Here is a 15,955-nt window from a genome sequence, read left to right as displayed (position 1 = left end):
ACACGAGCCATTGTTTTTTTATGTTGATGATCAAATCACATTTTAAGAGTCATTTGCTTCAGTGCCTGCACACAGCCCAGGTAGTTGGCCCTCTCCATTTTCGATTTATGGAGCTTGTTTCTAATTAAACATGACAATGAAAAGTAATTATTCAGAAGCAGATGTAGCAAGGTCTAACTGTGATGTCTACTGTGTGCTTGTGTAGCTGGAGGGATGCGGCGTTGCCGTGTGCAGACATGTGTTGGACATGCACACTGGTACAAGCCGCCACTAAGCGTTGTTTTTTTTTTTTGTGCTTGCAGATCTTCGATGAGGAATATGCAGTGCTCTATCTTGACCAGGGGGGCGCCTTGGTTGCAATAAGACACACTCCACTTCCCATCCGACACCTATGGTGAGTCATTATGACAGAGACTGCATTTGTCACAGCATGACGAATTCCCTCGGAGGACGTTAGTCAGACAAACGCAAATGAGTTTTCCTCGAACTGGGGTAGATATTATTCTGAATAGAAAACCCATGAGCCACGGAAAACTCTGCTTTGACAATTGCCATCCTGTTTCACCTTTCTGTGTTTGAAGCCATAATGAGTCTAGCTTCCACTGATCAGTGTTCACTGAGCAGAGCGCCTCAGCTCTGCTCTGAATATGAAATAAAGTTGTTAGACGACTCTCAGGGTCATTAGCTTGTGCACACTGTCGGGGGGATTAGCACTGGTCCCCTGTGCAATGGCTGTTTGTGTTTCCAGGTTGAGCTTTGACGAAGGACGGCAGTGGAACAAGTACAGCTTCACTAACACGCCCCTGTTTGTGGACGGGGTGCTGGGGGAGCCTGGGGAAGAGACTCTCATCATGACGTGAGTGACAGAGATTTGTCTACATGGAAATCTATCAGTCAGAGTGAAAAATCAAAGTACCAACAAATAGCCTTTGTGTGTGTGCAAGTGCTTTTATCCGAGCCTGTGCTACTTGCATCTTCATCTTATCCTGCACAATTCAGCATTTCTGACTGACTGTTTTCCTTTTCATGAATAAAAAAAAAGGTTTCCTCAAGGTGTACCCAACATCAGAACTGGGTGTCTCCAGATTGCGATCACAAGAGATCAATGCTCCAACAGCCGGCGACAACGTTACTGTCCATTTGAAGAACTTGAAGGAAAATGATCAAATAAAAAAGGCTGAGAAAATAGATGTAAAACTTTGTTGTAAAAAAAAAAAAAGTTTTAACAGCTTTAAAAAAGTGAGAGGAGCAGTGAGTGTGATGTGGCATGTCCTCAGAAATCAGATTTCTGAAGATTTCCTTTTGTGTTCCTTTACACTTATTTTTAGAAAAACCCCAAAGCTGAAGTCTGTGCATGAGGGTATGACGCAGCACTACTCGCTTATTGCAGACAAGATTTAGGACCGTGGGATGTGTTACCAAAGGGGTTCCAGAGCCATTACATCAATGTTTCATGACACTTGCCATAAATGACAGACTGACAGTCAGCTCTGTAGTCAGCTCTACAGGAGAGTGATAGGGCACAGCTGGAGAGGCAGAGAGGGACAGAGAGAATAGGAAAAAGGCACAGCAACAGTCCCAACTAGAAGAAAAGGAGTCGAAAAGACAACCCTGGCATTGTGAACACTGAGAAAGTTTTGGAGCATGCAGCCTCTCAGCTGGCAGACACGCCATTAGTTTTCATAAGACCATCATGCACTGTTTTCTTATCAATTTGTACTCATTTTTACAGTAAGTGCCTGTCATGGTCGGGCGCCTCGAGAGCTAATTGACAGATTGATTGTGATAAATTTGGTTTGTTATGGATGATTGTGTGTGTGTGTGTGTGTGTGTGTGTGTGTGTGTGGGTGTGTGTGTGTGTGTGTGTGTGTTGGGGGAGGGGGGTCAGTACAGAGAAACACACCCACTCAATTTAGCCGGAGATGGAATATTTATCTATGTAGTTTCATAACCTTGAATGCTATCTTGATTTTGACAATTGCAAAAAATATGGAAATTGATTCTGATTAGCTTGAGCACTTAGAAGACATGCATTTTTCAATAACATCAAATCAACTCAGGTTAATGACATAAAAACATGGAACAAGGAGTTAGAGTAATGTAATGTAAATACTGAGCTGTATATTTCAGGTTATATCTTTATGTCCCTCTCTTTGCAAATATTTCCCGATTCTCTTCACTGACTATGCTAAAAAAACAAAGACAAGGTTAAGGTACCTGGTATGCCATTAGAATTCCTTGTCAAACAGCTTTGAAGAAAAAAACCCATCCCTTCTGCATCTTTCAGACGTATCCAACAGTCTTTTATCTGCAAACTGACTTCTTCTTGGAGCAGTGATTGGCCAGCTGTCTGAAGTAGAATAAGCATGTGTTGAGCTTCTCTCTGAAACTTTTAGTTTAGTATTTCTGTCACTTTTTGTGTGCAGAAAAAAACCATCTTTATGCCCCCCCCCTTGATGGCCAACAGGGCCATTCAAACAACTATCAACACCTATGTATTCCATCACGTCATACAAACTTTTTTTTGTATATATGTAGTGTATATATATATATGATGTTACGTCCCCTGTTTTCTTACTAACTGCCCCCCAATGATTGCCAGTGGTACTGCTCTGTTTCATTTGTATCCATAGCCTTTCACTTAACGTGCACAAATACAGACACAATGAATGCAGAATAAGGACAGAAGGCTCAGTCCGTTTCTGTATATGCAAATCTAACGATGAGCATAAATGACCCTGAGCGTATTGTTGAGAAGAGAGTGCACTGTTGGCCATCAAGTTTGTTGGGTTAGCGGTTCTTGAGAAACTCTCAGAAATCACTTTTACATGTTACATGAAATGAAGCAAAAGATGGAATTGCACAAAGGCAATAGCTTCTAAGAAAGGCGGGACTCAACTGCGCTGGCACTTCCCATGCTGTCACCATCGGAGCGGAGCGGCCAGCTCCAGCAGTAACGAACGAGACTGACTGACCATGAAGGCAGCCGTCCGGAAATAACGCAGGCCAAGCAATCAGCCCCTGCCGACAGACACATTGTGAACAGGCACTGCACTAGTGGGATTCCATGTTCTTCATAATGATGGCACATGTCATCCATTGCGACAGTGAGGCTTACTGCTGTGTTTTTAATCATTTCTGGACAAAAATGGAGCTCCGTGGCAGAGAGGAATGAGAAGTATCAGAGTCTGGGTACACATACTTCACAACACATGGGGGGAGTCAGTTTGTTTCCTGTCTGTTGTAGGGGCTGCTGACAATAAGAAAGAAAAACAAAACACTGCACATCTCCATTTCAGTGTGATCATTATACGAAGCGTGTTTCATATGTAACGAGCAGCAGCGTGTGTGACTATTTTCCAGGATCTTCGGCCACGTCAGTCATCGCTCCGAGTGGCAGCTGGTGAAAATCGACTTCAGGTCCATCTTCAACAGGAGATGCACAGAGACGGATTATCAGACGTGGCACCTCCACAACCAGGTACATACTGTGTCACCACAGAACAAATAATGTTCATCACACATCCTCAAAATCACAAGCCAGATTATTGCTTAGAGTTAAGAAGTCTCTCTGATGGTCAGTAGTCAAACATTTGCTAATTTTTACACAATATATTGAACCTGATATGGTCAAAATCAACATAATACACACTTCACCGCTCCTCTGCTCCCTCCAGTGGTTACCAGTGGCTGCCAGTGTCCACTTCAAGAAAGTGAGAAGAAAAAAACAAGCATTTTTGTAGCATTTTGTAGTTTGGCTTTTTTGAGGCTAATGTGCCTACATGATTCTTGCTGTTCTGGGTTTGTTCCCTCATGGTTGAATACACTTATTGTAAGTTGCTTTGGATAAAAGCGTCAACTAAATGTAATTTAATGTAACGTAATGACATATTTGGAGTCACTGAGCAGCAAGGAATAAAGATGCTCAAGGATAACGGAGAGCGCTTATATGTAGCAGCAGAGAAACAAGGTCAGTGGTCGTTTTATATCTGTCGCTGTGACAGTTTGCAGGTTCAGCACTTCACTTGTGGGGAAGGGAGTCTAAATCTTTCCCACCACTGTTTTTTTGCCACTGCAGATCCAGACAGGCCCTCCTTCACACAAATAGCACATTTCACACAATGTTACCGGGAACGTGTGGTGCAGGGTTTTTAAAAAATATATATATTAAAATAATCACTAGATCTTACTTAAATTAGTCACTTCATTATTATAACCTATGATAAATGTTCAATATTTCACACTATATGGAACAGTTAAATCAGATTATAGACATTACGAATCATTTTGCTTCCTGACTGACAGATGAAGTGTTTCGCCTCTGTCATTTTTGTATATAAATATGCTATATTCAATAGATGAGAGGGACACAGCCTTTAATATATATAAATATATATATATGTTTATTCAGACTGAACACCCAAATGAAGCGGCTTCAAAGTTAATACAGGGCGCTAGGTAGTATTTAAAGATATAAATATATATATATATATATGGTTTAGTGTCAGCACTTAGCTCGTGGACGCACCCTCATTCTGCTTCATAAACAATTTCAATGTAATGAAAATGAGATATGAATCAATTAAATAATCAGAAGTCTGGAGCCTCTTCCCTCCGCAGTGCTGCCTTTTAAAGTTTGGCTGATGCAGAGATTAGCTTGTGCGGGGCCCCCTTGATCAAAAGCCAGGCTTCATCGGCTGGGGCTGACGCGTCTCTCTGCTTTCAGCCTGGCAGTGCAGCGAGTGGACTGAACCTGGACGCTCTCAAGTCTCGGAGCACTTGTGCATATTCTATGCTGATTCCTGCTGATGCTCCCCCCTGCATATATTAAGTGCCTGAAAACCCCTCAACCTGGCCAGGCCTGAAGCCGAGCCAGAGACTTAAAGCATCCCTTTATTCAAGGCCGAGCCCTGTAATTGGTTTAGATGCCCATATGCTCTGAGCTGGATAATGAGCAAAACGTATAGCACGGAGGACGACAAGAGTCTGGGCCAGTTACAGGGCTAACCTGCCTAATTGTTGAGATCCTTGTCTGCTGCAGAAAGAAACTGAACACCACCTAAAAACAGTTTGTGCTTTAAGGCAACTGGGAAAAATTAAGGGGGATTTGCAGGAGCTGGAAGTCTATTTATGGATATAGGCAGATTTTTTTAAGCATCTCACTACTGACACCTAATGCACAAAGACAGGATGTTCCTATAACAAAGGCAGAGCAGCAGTGCAGGCTGGAGGTGGCAGTTAAACAGGATGCTGTTATCCATCTGAACTTTTTTCTCCTCCAACTGATTTTATATTCACTTCCTGCACATAGATAGTTACATGGCTAAAAATGGATTGGGTGCTGGCAGCTTTTGCAACTGAAGCTCCTTGTTAATCATTCATCTCGATATTGCAAAAAAAAAAAATCCTCTAAAACAGAACTCAAGCTGCAGATGCTCCAGTGTGACACTTGCGATGAACAGTTGTCGAGTTTAGCTCACCACACAGTACGAAGCCGTAAATATTCGCTGAACAGGAATGCACAACGAGCTGAAGCAAAGCTGGGCAGCTTTTCACACACAGAGGGATGCACACATGGTTGGTTGCATCGTGTAAATTATTTATGGTGGTGTAACAAAAGCTGCTTGTTTTTTTATTTTTTTAACTCTCTGTATGATTTTCCATTTTTTCTTTTTCAAAACGGGGCCCACAGGGTGAGCCGTGCCTCATGGGAGTGAAAAGAATCTACCGGAAACTAAAGCCCACGTCCAGGTGTGTTATGGGAAAGACGTACTCGGTGTCAATGACGTCGGGCCTGTGCGAATGCACAGAGGCTGACTTTGAGTGGTGAGTGTACTTCTCTTTTTTTCCATTTGCATGAACTTTCTATGGCTGTTAATGGAGAATTCCATCAAATTTGATCAATTTGAGTACTACTCTACCTGTGAAAACTGTTTTTTCTGTGGCTTTTAAAAATGTTATTGAGGTTATTTCTGCTTGGATTTTGACTCTGCAAACTTAAAATACATAAGTCTCTGACAAACTCAGGAAAGGGTTTTGAAATATGTGGGTGTCAACAAGATCCATTTTAGCTGCATTATGGGAAATTGGGGGATCTGGGTTTATTAGACCTGAACTCCTTTGATGGAAAGTTTAGATATCTCAACTTCTATTCCTTCCATTTGTGTCTGTTGACTTCCCAAACAATGTGTTTAAATAATATACCCGTGAAGAGCAACTTATCATAAGGTTGTGTATTTGAATACTAATATTGTTACATCCGCCAAGGAGGTTATGTTTTTGTTTTGTCTGTTAGCAAGATGTAACAAAGACATGTTGGATTGATTTCCATGAGATTTAGTGAAAAGATGTGTGTGGAGGTAACAGGGAGAGCAGCTTCACCTGGACCAGAGGACCAAGCAGGTGAGAGCCGTTAGCTGATTGATCCTCAGGTACAAAAGGCAGAGGCCTCACGGACACGCTGGAGTTTATGTTGAGTGTTGAGTTTGATATGTGTCGTCTGTTTGATGCTGAAATGCAACACGTATGTCTCTGGCTGTGTGTGGCAGAGCCCTGTGGCATATTATATTTTATTATCCAGAACTTTTGTTTGATTTTCTCTGGGGTTTTCCCCACTGAAGTCATTCAATACGTAATGGTAGTGGAGGTGTACATGCACAAAAGTAGCTCTCATGCACAGCAGATTCCGAGTGACGGGTACACACCAAGGGCACATACAGTCACACATACGAATATATAGCAGTTTCTCAGCTCCAATCTGTGCAAGCAAAGGAAGAGTAAAACATTTGCTTCTTGTGGAATTCAACTTCGGTGAACGTTTGACCTGCAACATTTGCGAAAATATGTGTGCCACATGCACTTTCACAACTGCAGCTGTAACTATGATGTCTAACTGCGTGGACGCTAATAACTTTGTGGATTAACTTTTTACACAGCTATACAAAGTTAGAGATCACTTATGAAATTTAAGGGTAAAAGTATTCATTATGAAACTGTTGAATATGGCGTCTGTATTAATGCTTTGACGTGGGGAGATAGGGCATTAGCCTTGGAAAAGGTATGCGATCTCAGAGCACCACACTGAGAGGAGAGTAAACATTACTCCCTTTTCCACCAGATCCTAGATAATCAAAAGCAGCTTAAATCCGTTTGACATAATGTTCCCTGGTTTATTATTAAAACAAGGAAAAAAGAAACAAAATGTTAAGACTGGTTTCTATGTTCAGTACTTGGAAACACTGCCATTGTCATATACTAATACTTCACATTGTGTTTCATTGTATACTGCTTCAATGGTTCGTATAGAGGATATCAGTGTGCAGGGACTCAATCACCATTATTGGAAGAGCTGCTTCTATTTAAAATAGAAAGTGAAATGCTCTTGTACAAATGTATCACTGTCTGTGTTTATTGTTATGTTCTTGCAGTTCTCTCACTACCAACCATCCTTAACCATCCACAAATGAATTGTATTTCTTCACAGCTGTGAAAAGCTTGCGCCCATGGCTCTTTGCCCTCAGTCTGTTTGTACATCCATGTGAAATCATTACCAATGACTCACAAATGAGTTGCCAGGTGAAATAATTCTCAGAAAAATCTGGGCTCTGTAATTTTTTAACATTACAAATCATTTTGAGGATGCTTTTTTCCAAAGCGACTTCCAATTAGTGCATTCAACAACCATGAGGGGACATATCGGTTCAGCATCTTGCCTAAGGACACTTCGGCATGGGCTAGGATTCAAGCTGCCGAACTTATGGCTGGAAGACGACCACTCTATCTCTCAGCCACAGCCGCCGCAAACGTGGAACAGCCCTGTTTGTATTTTTTTCTAAATTCACTTCTGTCTTAGGCGATGCTATAAGGCCAGGACGCAGTGATGGTGCTTCTGTTAAATAGTGTTGGGGGGGAACATGTTTTGGTGGAACATTTTCTCAAGGGAGGGTGAATCTTTGTCAAAGCTTTGTTTTTTTTAAGTGCAGTTTGCTTGGAGGTTGTTTCACATAGTGAAGGAGGTTTTGAAAAGGCAGGAAGTGGAGAGGGTGTGGGAACAGGACCATTGGCCGTTTTATACCCACTCTCTGTGCCACTGAGCCTATAGCAGATATGAAGCAACTTTGCACTTACAGCTGTTTGCTGATGACTCATTCAGACGAAGCTGGTCCTGCAAAGGGGAGGCCAGATGCTCTGGACTAAACTGGTGCATAGATTAACCATTAAATACTGAGTGTCAAGGAATAAAATGTAAGAAGTGGCAACATCTGAGAAGTGCATTCTTTATACAAACACAGATATCCACATGCTGTATTCTGTCCTATTTAAGTAAATCATTGTATTTTCTTACAATGAAAATATGATTGTCAGACATTATCCATTTTACGATTATGATGTTTATAAGAGTAACATAATAGTTTTTCCATTCATATTACCATTTACTTGTTACACAGCATAGTCTGATTATGACTATGCCATTATGTCTAATGTTGTTGCAGTTTGAAAACCCCAACCTGAAATAGTTTCATGTACAATAATATTTTACCATTTGGGGGGTTTTCTGTCCAATCTGGCAAAAGGTACAACTCTTTTTTTATTTTTTTTATTTTTGTTTACACCCAGGGCACTCGGTAACTGCCAGACATGCTGTGAAAACTCCAATAGGACGTTGTAATGTGATTAAGATGTATTCATGTCTACATGGCATGGCTAAGATCGGAATACTCCATGTCTTGATTCAATTATTGCTTATTCCAAGTAAGACTAGAAGATGCTGTTTACATGGCAGTGTCATATTCAGACTATTTTCTGACATATCACAGAATAAAAGCACAAGTCTTTAGGTTGTTAAAGGAAATGAAAGAAGACATTTGAATTAAATGTTAAGTGATGTTATGAAATAAAAACAACCTATCAGTTGTGCTAACTATGTATGTGTGTGTATACAGTATGTGTGTGTATATATATATATATATATATATATATATATGTATGTATTTCACCTAAATGTGTGTCACTGTTTGCAGTTTAAAGGACAAAGGATTCAAAAGCACAAATGTATTTACACAGCTTTGTATCTTGTACTGATGAATCTTTATATTACAAAGAATGTTTTTCCTCATCCTTCTCTCTTTGAATTATCCAGAGTATTACTGTTCGTTGTCCCAAGTCTGCAGGTCTCTTGAGTCAGGCAGGTCTTGGAATAAACGCCACCAAAACCATAAATCACCAGGCCTAATAGCTTTCATTAACAATCACAACACTTTTGCATCTGTGTGCATGTCGCACTAATTGGGGCAATTTGTCCCGATCATTTTGGGGACATAGTGCTGCTCTGCCATCTAATTTGTAGGACAAACAACTTGCAGGCTGCGTTTCAAAAGCACCAAAGAGTTGCACAGCAGTTGCTGAAACTACTGTGAAGTCGACGCTAAAACGACATTCAACTTATGTAAAATTATGTATCCGAATTTTAACATGAAATGTGTTCAATCACCGCTAGATATGCTATTATCCTTTGATTGATTTGTCTCAGAGTAACATCAGTTGCTTTGTAAGTACATGCCACACTTTAAGAAGATTGTGTCGCATTTTAGAATTGGATTTTTCCAAGCAGAGCCTGAGGGATATTTGCATCAGTGTCCTCTCTGTGTTTGTTTTGTGGTTCCTGATTGAATAACCGAGTCTGTTTTTTGTCTGCTCAAAACATTACAGTGATTATGGCTATGAGAGACGGACCAATGGAAATTGCAGCCCCGCCTTTTGGTTTCATCCATCATCGATGTCCAGGAGCTGCACAACGGGGATGACTTTCCTTAACAGCACTGGGTAAACACAGGCCTGGACGAGAGCAGACTAGAATCAGCACTCTGTCTCAATAGTGACTCTCAGGCACTGGGTGAAATGAATAGTGCATTCATGTTTTATAGGTCAGGGTATAAAGCACCAGGAATGATGTGATCTGCTGTAGGAGGAATAGTGTTTTCAAGTCATAGTTTTGAATTGCCAGAAATCCAACAACATGTGTGGGTCATTACTCAAGCATCCCTACCCCCACCTTGTCCAGACATCAACCTATGAATGATTTTGCTGAAATTCTACCTGACTTGAAAATGTTGTCCAATTCAGGTTTAGTATGTACAGCGAATCACCTGATGACCCCACTTCAGTTGACAGCCCAGGATATTAAGAAAATATTAATATCAGAAACAGCTTGAAGCTATTTTATGGAGAACCTTACCACGTCAGAGAAACATACCTTTGTCAGACTCGGCCCATGTTAAAGCACCTGGACCCAAGACTCTTTTTTTCATCCATGATAGTTAATGAAACAAATGAGGAGAAAGTTGCCTCAATATCTACTTTTCTAAATGTACTTTTCACTGGTCAAGGAAGAAAAGTCACTTGGTAATAATTTAACTTTTTTTTTAATTCTTAATGTAGAATTCAGACCAACAAACAGTCAAAATCATATTTGTCAACATAAACAGCAAATCGTTTATTAAAGTGACCCTAATCACAGAATATAGTACGGTCTTCTTCTGATTTTAAATATGAGTTTTATTCTTTTGGTTTTGAGTTTTAATGACCTTTTGATTTGATCCTGGATTGTGAAGCACTTTGATGTGTTGTTTCAATGTTAACTCTCTAGATAAATCATTGATCGTGCTTGTGAGGTTTAATGATGTTGTTTGAGATCTGACTGCGATTATGCTGTGTGTATGTTAAGCATGTGTGATGAGTCCGTGGTACAGGTGCTATAAATAGCCACAGCCGTGCGTAACAGTTTCATGTGAGAGCATATCTACGTCCATGAATGGATGATTGCTGGAGAGGAAATTAATCTCTTGCACCATTTATAAAACAGACTCAGGTGCAGACTGCTGCTACGGTTTCCTACGGGGCACGGCATAGACATTTTTTATTCTAAACAAGATTGAATGAACACTTAATGTATTTGGCTTCTGTAAGACAGAGCAGTACACCTGGGTTTGTATCCGCCACATGTTTCTAAATATTCATCCGTTGGTGTATTCCTACCCTCAGCTACAGGAAAGTGGTCTCTAATAACTGTACAGCTGGAGTCAGTGTGGAGTACACAGCCAGGAGGCGGCAGTGTCCCATCCAAGCACCCAAAGGTCTCCACCTGGTCACCAGCGAGGGCACACTGACAGCCACGTTAGGCACCAATGTCACCTTCCTCATTTTTCTGGAGGAGGTAAGATGTTTTCTGTACTTCTCAAAAAGCCTCATGTACTGTCTCACACTAACGTCACTATATTCAGAATGCAAACGTGGGTAATAACACAATTATTGTTTTTTTCTATGTGACTTTTTTTTTTTTCTTCAGTTTTTCCTTAAATCAGACTTTCACAGCAGAGGTTGTCCTGACACTAAACACTCAGTCTCTTTCCCTTAAAGATTTCCGGCTAAGTGGAAATACAGGCATATACAATACATATATGTATATATGACTGGTGTTGGCAGCTGCGCCTACTGCTTCATCACACTTAAGAAAATGTCAGGTGTAGTTTGGCTTGAGTCCTCAGCAGCACGTTGTACTCTCGCTAAGTGACTTCCTCTCTCTCTCTCTCTCCTTTCATGCTTTAGTCTGTGACAGCTCACATACCTAAAATAATGTCTTTTTTTAATGGTTGACTGGATGTTTTTTTGTGGAGACTAAACAATCTTGCTGAGCCCTGACCATGTGATATTCATGCCATGCACTTAAGTTTGTATGCTAATATTACACATGGATAATTGCTTTGAAGTAACAAAAGATCCAGGATACATTGTAATAGTAGAATAACTCCCTTTAACTGTTTTCTGGTCTTTACAGTCAACAGGACTGCATCAGAACTATTTGTTTTAATTTATAATATCAACTGTATTTGTTGAAAATCAACTCACTAAATCATTTTCTTTCATTTCAAATTTAAGTCTTTAAGTTGTTGGACATGTAAAGAAATGTAGCTTTCATACTTTTACTTGGCAATTAATGACCTGCAGGAACAACCAAAGACTTTATGCCTGCAGGGAAAGTGTTGTGTGTCCTGCAGCTCGTTTGGGCAACGTCTTAACTTTTAACCTGATCGACCCGACCCTGAAAGTGTTTGTCTGCACAGGGTGACGGAGCGAGGACAAGCATCACCCTGGACTTCGGAGATGGCCACGCTCTGACGTACTCCAATGTGAGCTCCATTGAGGATGGCATCAAACACATCTACAGGGCTGTGGGAATCTACCGGGTGATCGCCACTGGAGAGAACAATCTGGGTTCAGAGACCGCCATGCTGTACCTGCATGTAACATGTGAGAGGAGTTTTGTATTTATTTGTTTAGGGTTGTATTTAATTAGAAAAGAGATCCCTCAGTTTTCTTGTGCTCCTGGTTCCAGCTCATTCTGCTTTCTATTACATTCAGCAGTACTGCAGCTGCCACTTTGTACACAGTGTACCACGTTCTGTACTTTATCTCTTAGAGGTACACGCTCCCCTCCCATAACCAAACAAACAAGTGAGGTAGAACAAATCCCATTACACTTCCACTCAACTCAACTTACGCTCCGCAGCCACTGAAGCCTCTGCAGCCTCGTATGTAACAGGACTGACCACCCCTGGTGTATTCACAGGGTGACAGATGCAACAGAGCTGACTTATTGATCAGGGAGCACTGCTGCCCCCACCAATCTGTCAATCCTATGTGCCAACCGTACAAATAGAGCCACCACAGGCTCAGGAGTGCCACAAATGAAAAATAACACACAGATGGCAGCCAATGGTCCCAGTGCAGGAGCGAATTCTGAACAAACTCTCCAACCCCTCTCTCCCTACTCTGCACCAACCTATAAACCCACTCTCCCTTCTTTTTCTTCATTTGAAACGATAGTTGTTTTTCCCATTCCTTCGTTCTTTTTGCACATTGTGCTGCAGTTTGTTGTCAGTGCATTATGTATACTGTGTGTGTGCCGGAGTAGGTCAGCTGGAGTATATCCATCTCTCAGCTCCCTTTGTGGCGGTGAAGAATAAGGAAGTGAATCTGACTGCTGTTCTGTGGCCCAGCCAAGTGGGAACGGTCACCTACATCTGGTGGATCGGAAATAACACAGAGGTAATGTATACTCAGGGCTTTTCCGCTTCTCTGCTGCCCATTGGCTATTAAGTAGGTTGCTGACTCTTTTTGTTGAGCTACATTCATGCATCCAGGTTGCAAAAAAGATTTTCATTGATCAGCCAATATTAAAAACTGCAAAGCATCCCCACATAACAAAATACACCAGCAGGCTTAAAGGGATAATTCACTGAAAAATGAAAACTCACCACTATGTCAATGGAGGCTTAAAGGGATAGTTCACTGAAAAATGAAAACTCACCACTATGTCAATGGAGGGGTGGGTGAAGTGTTTGAGTCCACAAAACACTTTAGTTTTAGGAGTAGCTATAAACAGTGTTGCAGCCAAATCCCCTGAGACTCTAAAAGTATTTTGTGGATTCAAACACTTCACCCACCCCTCCATCTGCATAGCGGTGAGTAGATAATGAGTGAATTGAAATTTTTCTGTGAACTATCCCTTTTTATTACTAACCATGTCCATTGGATACACTCCACACCGAATCAGGGTTTAAACGTTTTAAACTCATGCAGGAACACCTGGGTCTCAGTTTGCACCCCCACAGAGCAAGATTGCATCCACCTATGATTACTTGCAGCTTTCCACTGACTTTGTTTGCAGCCATGCTTGATTCATGTTATTTTTGCCAACAACAGCTTAGTAGCAGTGATGCAGCATCCAAAATCAAGTGATTCCTGATTGAAGGCCTATTATGCTATCTGGCTAGCTAAGAGGACTCCAAATGACACACTTAACGTTACCAGATGTGAACATAGTGATTGCTCAGGTCAAGCCCTAGCTGACTGGCATCAGCAGTTTGATTGGTGGTTCCCAGTGGCAAACAGCCGTCCAATCGTCTTTGTACATTGTAGCCATTATAACATGACGATTTGATGCTAATCCCGTTTGTCCTCTGCAGTTCCCTCCTGCTTCCCTACATCCTTATTATGCTGTAAGCTTTTGATATTGTAATTTCAACTAAGATTGAATGTCCATGCTCATTAGTTCTCTTGTTACTGCTTGGATTGTTTGAGAGCACCTTCAAAATGATGGGCCTTTACCCTCCAAATGTAATGTAGCTCTCTAACCATTGGCCAACTGTTATGTAATCATGAATTGTTATCTGTGACTGTAAAGAAACACAATACTTCTGACTTCTAAAATGTTTTAACATACTAGTAAAGTTTCGAGACAGAGAAACTCACCCTCTATCTCTCTGGACCAACAGATGCTCTCTTCCCTGGAACTGCCCCACTCTTGCAATCTGTTTGCAGTTGTGTAAATGTGTTTGTTCAGCACCAACAGGGGCCTTCCACAAGGACAGCCAGTTATGTCAGCTGGTAATAAACCGCAGCAGTATTAGCATTTTATAGCTATCTGAAGAACAAATGGAGACGTGAGAAATGACTGGAAATAGCTGCTGGTGTCACACAGGGAACTCTCTGCGGGCTGTGATATTGTATGCAGCACAAGGCGGATTGTTGCAAAGCTCCTTGTGTATGCCTGTGCATGCATGTGTGTTTGTGAGTGTGCTCGCAGGCTGACACCTCCGTAGTGTAAATAACAGCAGTGGTAGGATGTTAAGCAGCCGCTGATAAGGGTCTCTCTTGGGAAGCCCCTGACTCTGACTCTCTCCATTTCCATCTCTCTCTCCTCTACCTTTTCTCCGCCTCTGTCTCTCTCCCCAGCAGCCAGTTATCACCCTAGAGGGAAGTGTAGCATGCATGTTCTCCAGGGAAGGCATCAACACAGTCACCGTGCAGGTGTCTGCAGGGAATTCTATTCTGCAGGACAGAAAAACCATCGCTGTCCACGGTGAGCCCACGCTCTGACTCCATCTCCACTGGGATTCTGTAGCTCTGTAAACAGGCTGATGAGATGTGTCACCACAGTCTATGCAGTTATATACACAGACGTTTCTCATCACTCGTTAAGGACCGTTCTGCTTAATTTCAATGAGGTCTTAATTTTGTTCAAACTTTAACTTAACATCATGCTCCCCATTAAGTGATCCTTAAGGGTTGTTCTCATGATTAAGGGTTATTAATAATAATCACTTAAGTTGATGATCAGACAGGTTATAAACAAACCACCACATTAAACAAACTCATTTAGAAGAGGACTTTAGAAGTCAGAGTGATTAATTCTTACCTACCTGCCTGTCTATTTTTAAAAACCCATCAAAGCTCACAGACTTTGTGCTTTAATTTGAACCTGATGTACTTATGTTGGTGTTATTTAACACCCTTGCCATCACTTTTAGAGCTGTGCACATTCAAGCACCTGCCTTCATTTGGGAGCCATTGCGTCCTTACATCCTCAGCAGGTCTCTGAAGACCTGTGATCAGGGCTTTTTGGGTTGTGCCCCGCTCCAGGCTCAGATCTATAGCAGAATGTGCTTTGAAATTGGGCTACGCAACTATGGAACTTAGTCCTTTTCAAGTCCTGTGGACTTTTGTTGTTGTTCATTAATAATCTTTTTCATTATTACAATTAGAGCTGCACTAGTCTGACTCAGTGACAGTGGCTTTTACGTTGAGCTCATTAAGCAGATCAAGAATCAGCCTGATGTGTATGATTAAAATTAAAAACCAGTTATTCATCGGTGCCATTAAACAATCCACTAGTTCTATATATTCAGATCCTCACATATGTAATGCAGTAGTAACTGAAGTAACTGAAGTAACTGGGTAGGTGAGTTTAGAGGTCTGGTAAATAAACTGTTGGCCTGGAACCTGTCTGATGGTCTGATCTCTTGTTGGACTACATCATATCAAGGTGGCTTATCCCCAATCTTAACATTTACTTTGATGACATCTGAAATCATGGCAAAAAAAGACTAAAGACCAA

The 15,955-nt window shown here is 41.3% G+C and overlaps 1 protein-coding gene across 8 annotated transcripts in view; it reads left to right on the top strand.

Moving 5' to 3' along the window:
* Window positions 1–15,955, top strand: part of sorcs1 (sortilin-related VPS10 domain containing receptor 1) — a 149,022-nt gene that overhangs the window by 121,266 nt on the left and 11,801 nt on the right. For 6 of the 8 annotated variants that reach the window (XR_011243840.1, XR_011243841.1, XR_011243842.1 and 3 more), the window contains exons 13-21: window positions 303–394; window positions 749–856; window positions 3,364–3,481; window positions 5,693–5,826; window positions 9,709–9,822; window positions 11,041–11,212; window positions 12,120–12,306; window positions 12,971–13,104; window positions 14,794–14,920. Coding sequence is in view for 4 of the 8 variants with exons in the window: in XM_069530397.1 (XP_069386498.1) it covers window positions 303–394; window positions 749–856; window positions 3,364–3,481; window positions 5,693–5,826; window positions 9,709–9,822; window positions 11,041–11,212; window positions 12,120–12,306; window positions 12,971–13,104; window positions 14,794–14,920 (1,186 nt within the window). In the remaining 4 variants the exon portion in view is untranslated. The remainder of the gene's footprint in view (window positions 1–302; window positions 395–748; window positions 857–3,363; window positions 3,482–5,692; window positions 5,827–9,708; window positions 9,823–11,040; window positions 11,213–12,119; window positions 12,307–12,970; window positions 13,105–14,793; window positions 14,921–15,955) is intronic. The other 2 variants (XR_011243843.1, XM_069530398.1) reach the window with 1 other exon arrangement.

This window comes from Paralichthys olivaceus, chromosome 8, assembly GCF_024713975.1.
Source record: "Paralichthys olivaceus isolate ysfri-2021 chromosome 8, ASM2471397v2, whole genome shotgun sequence".
Taxonomy (NCBI): Eukaryota; Metazoa; Chordata; class Actinopteri; order Pleuronectiformes; family Paralichthyidae; genus Paralichthys; species Paralichthys olivaceus.
This window is presented reverse-complemented; position numbering and strand designations above follow the sequence as displayed.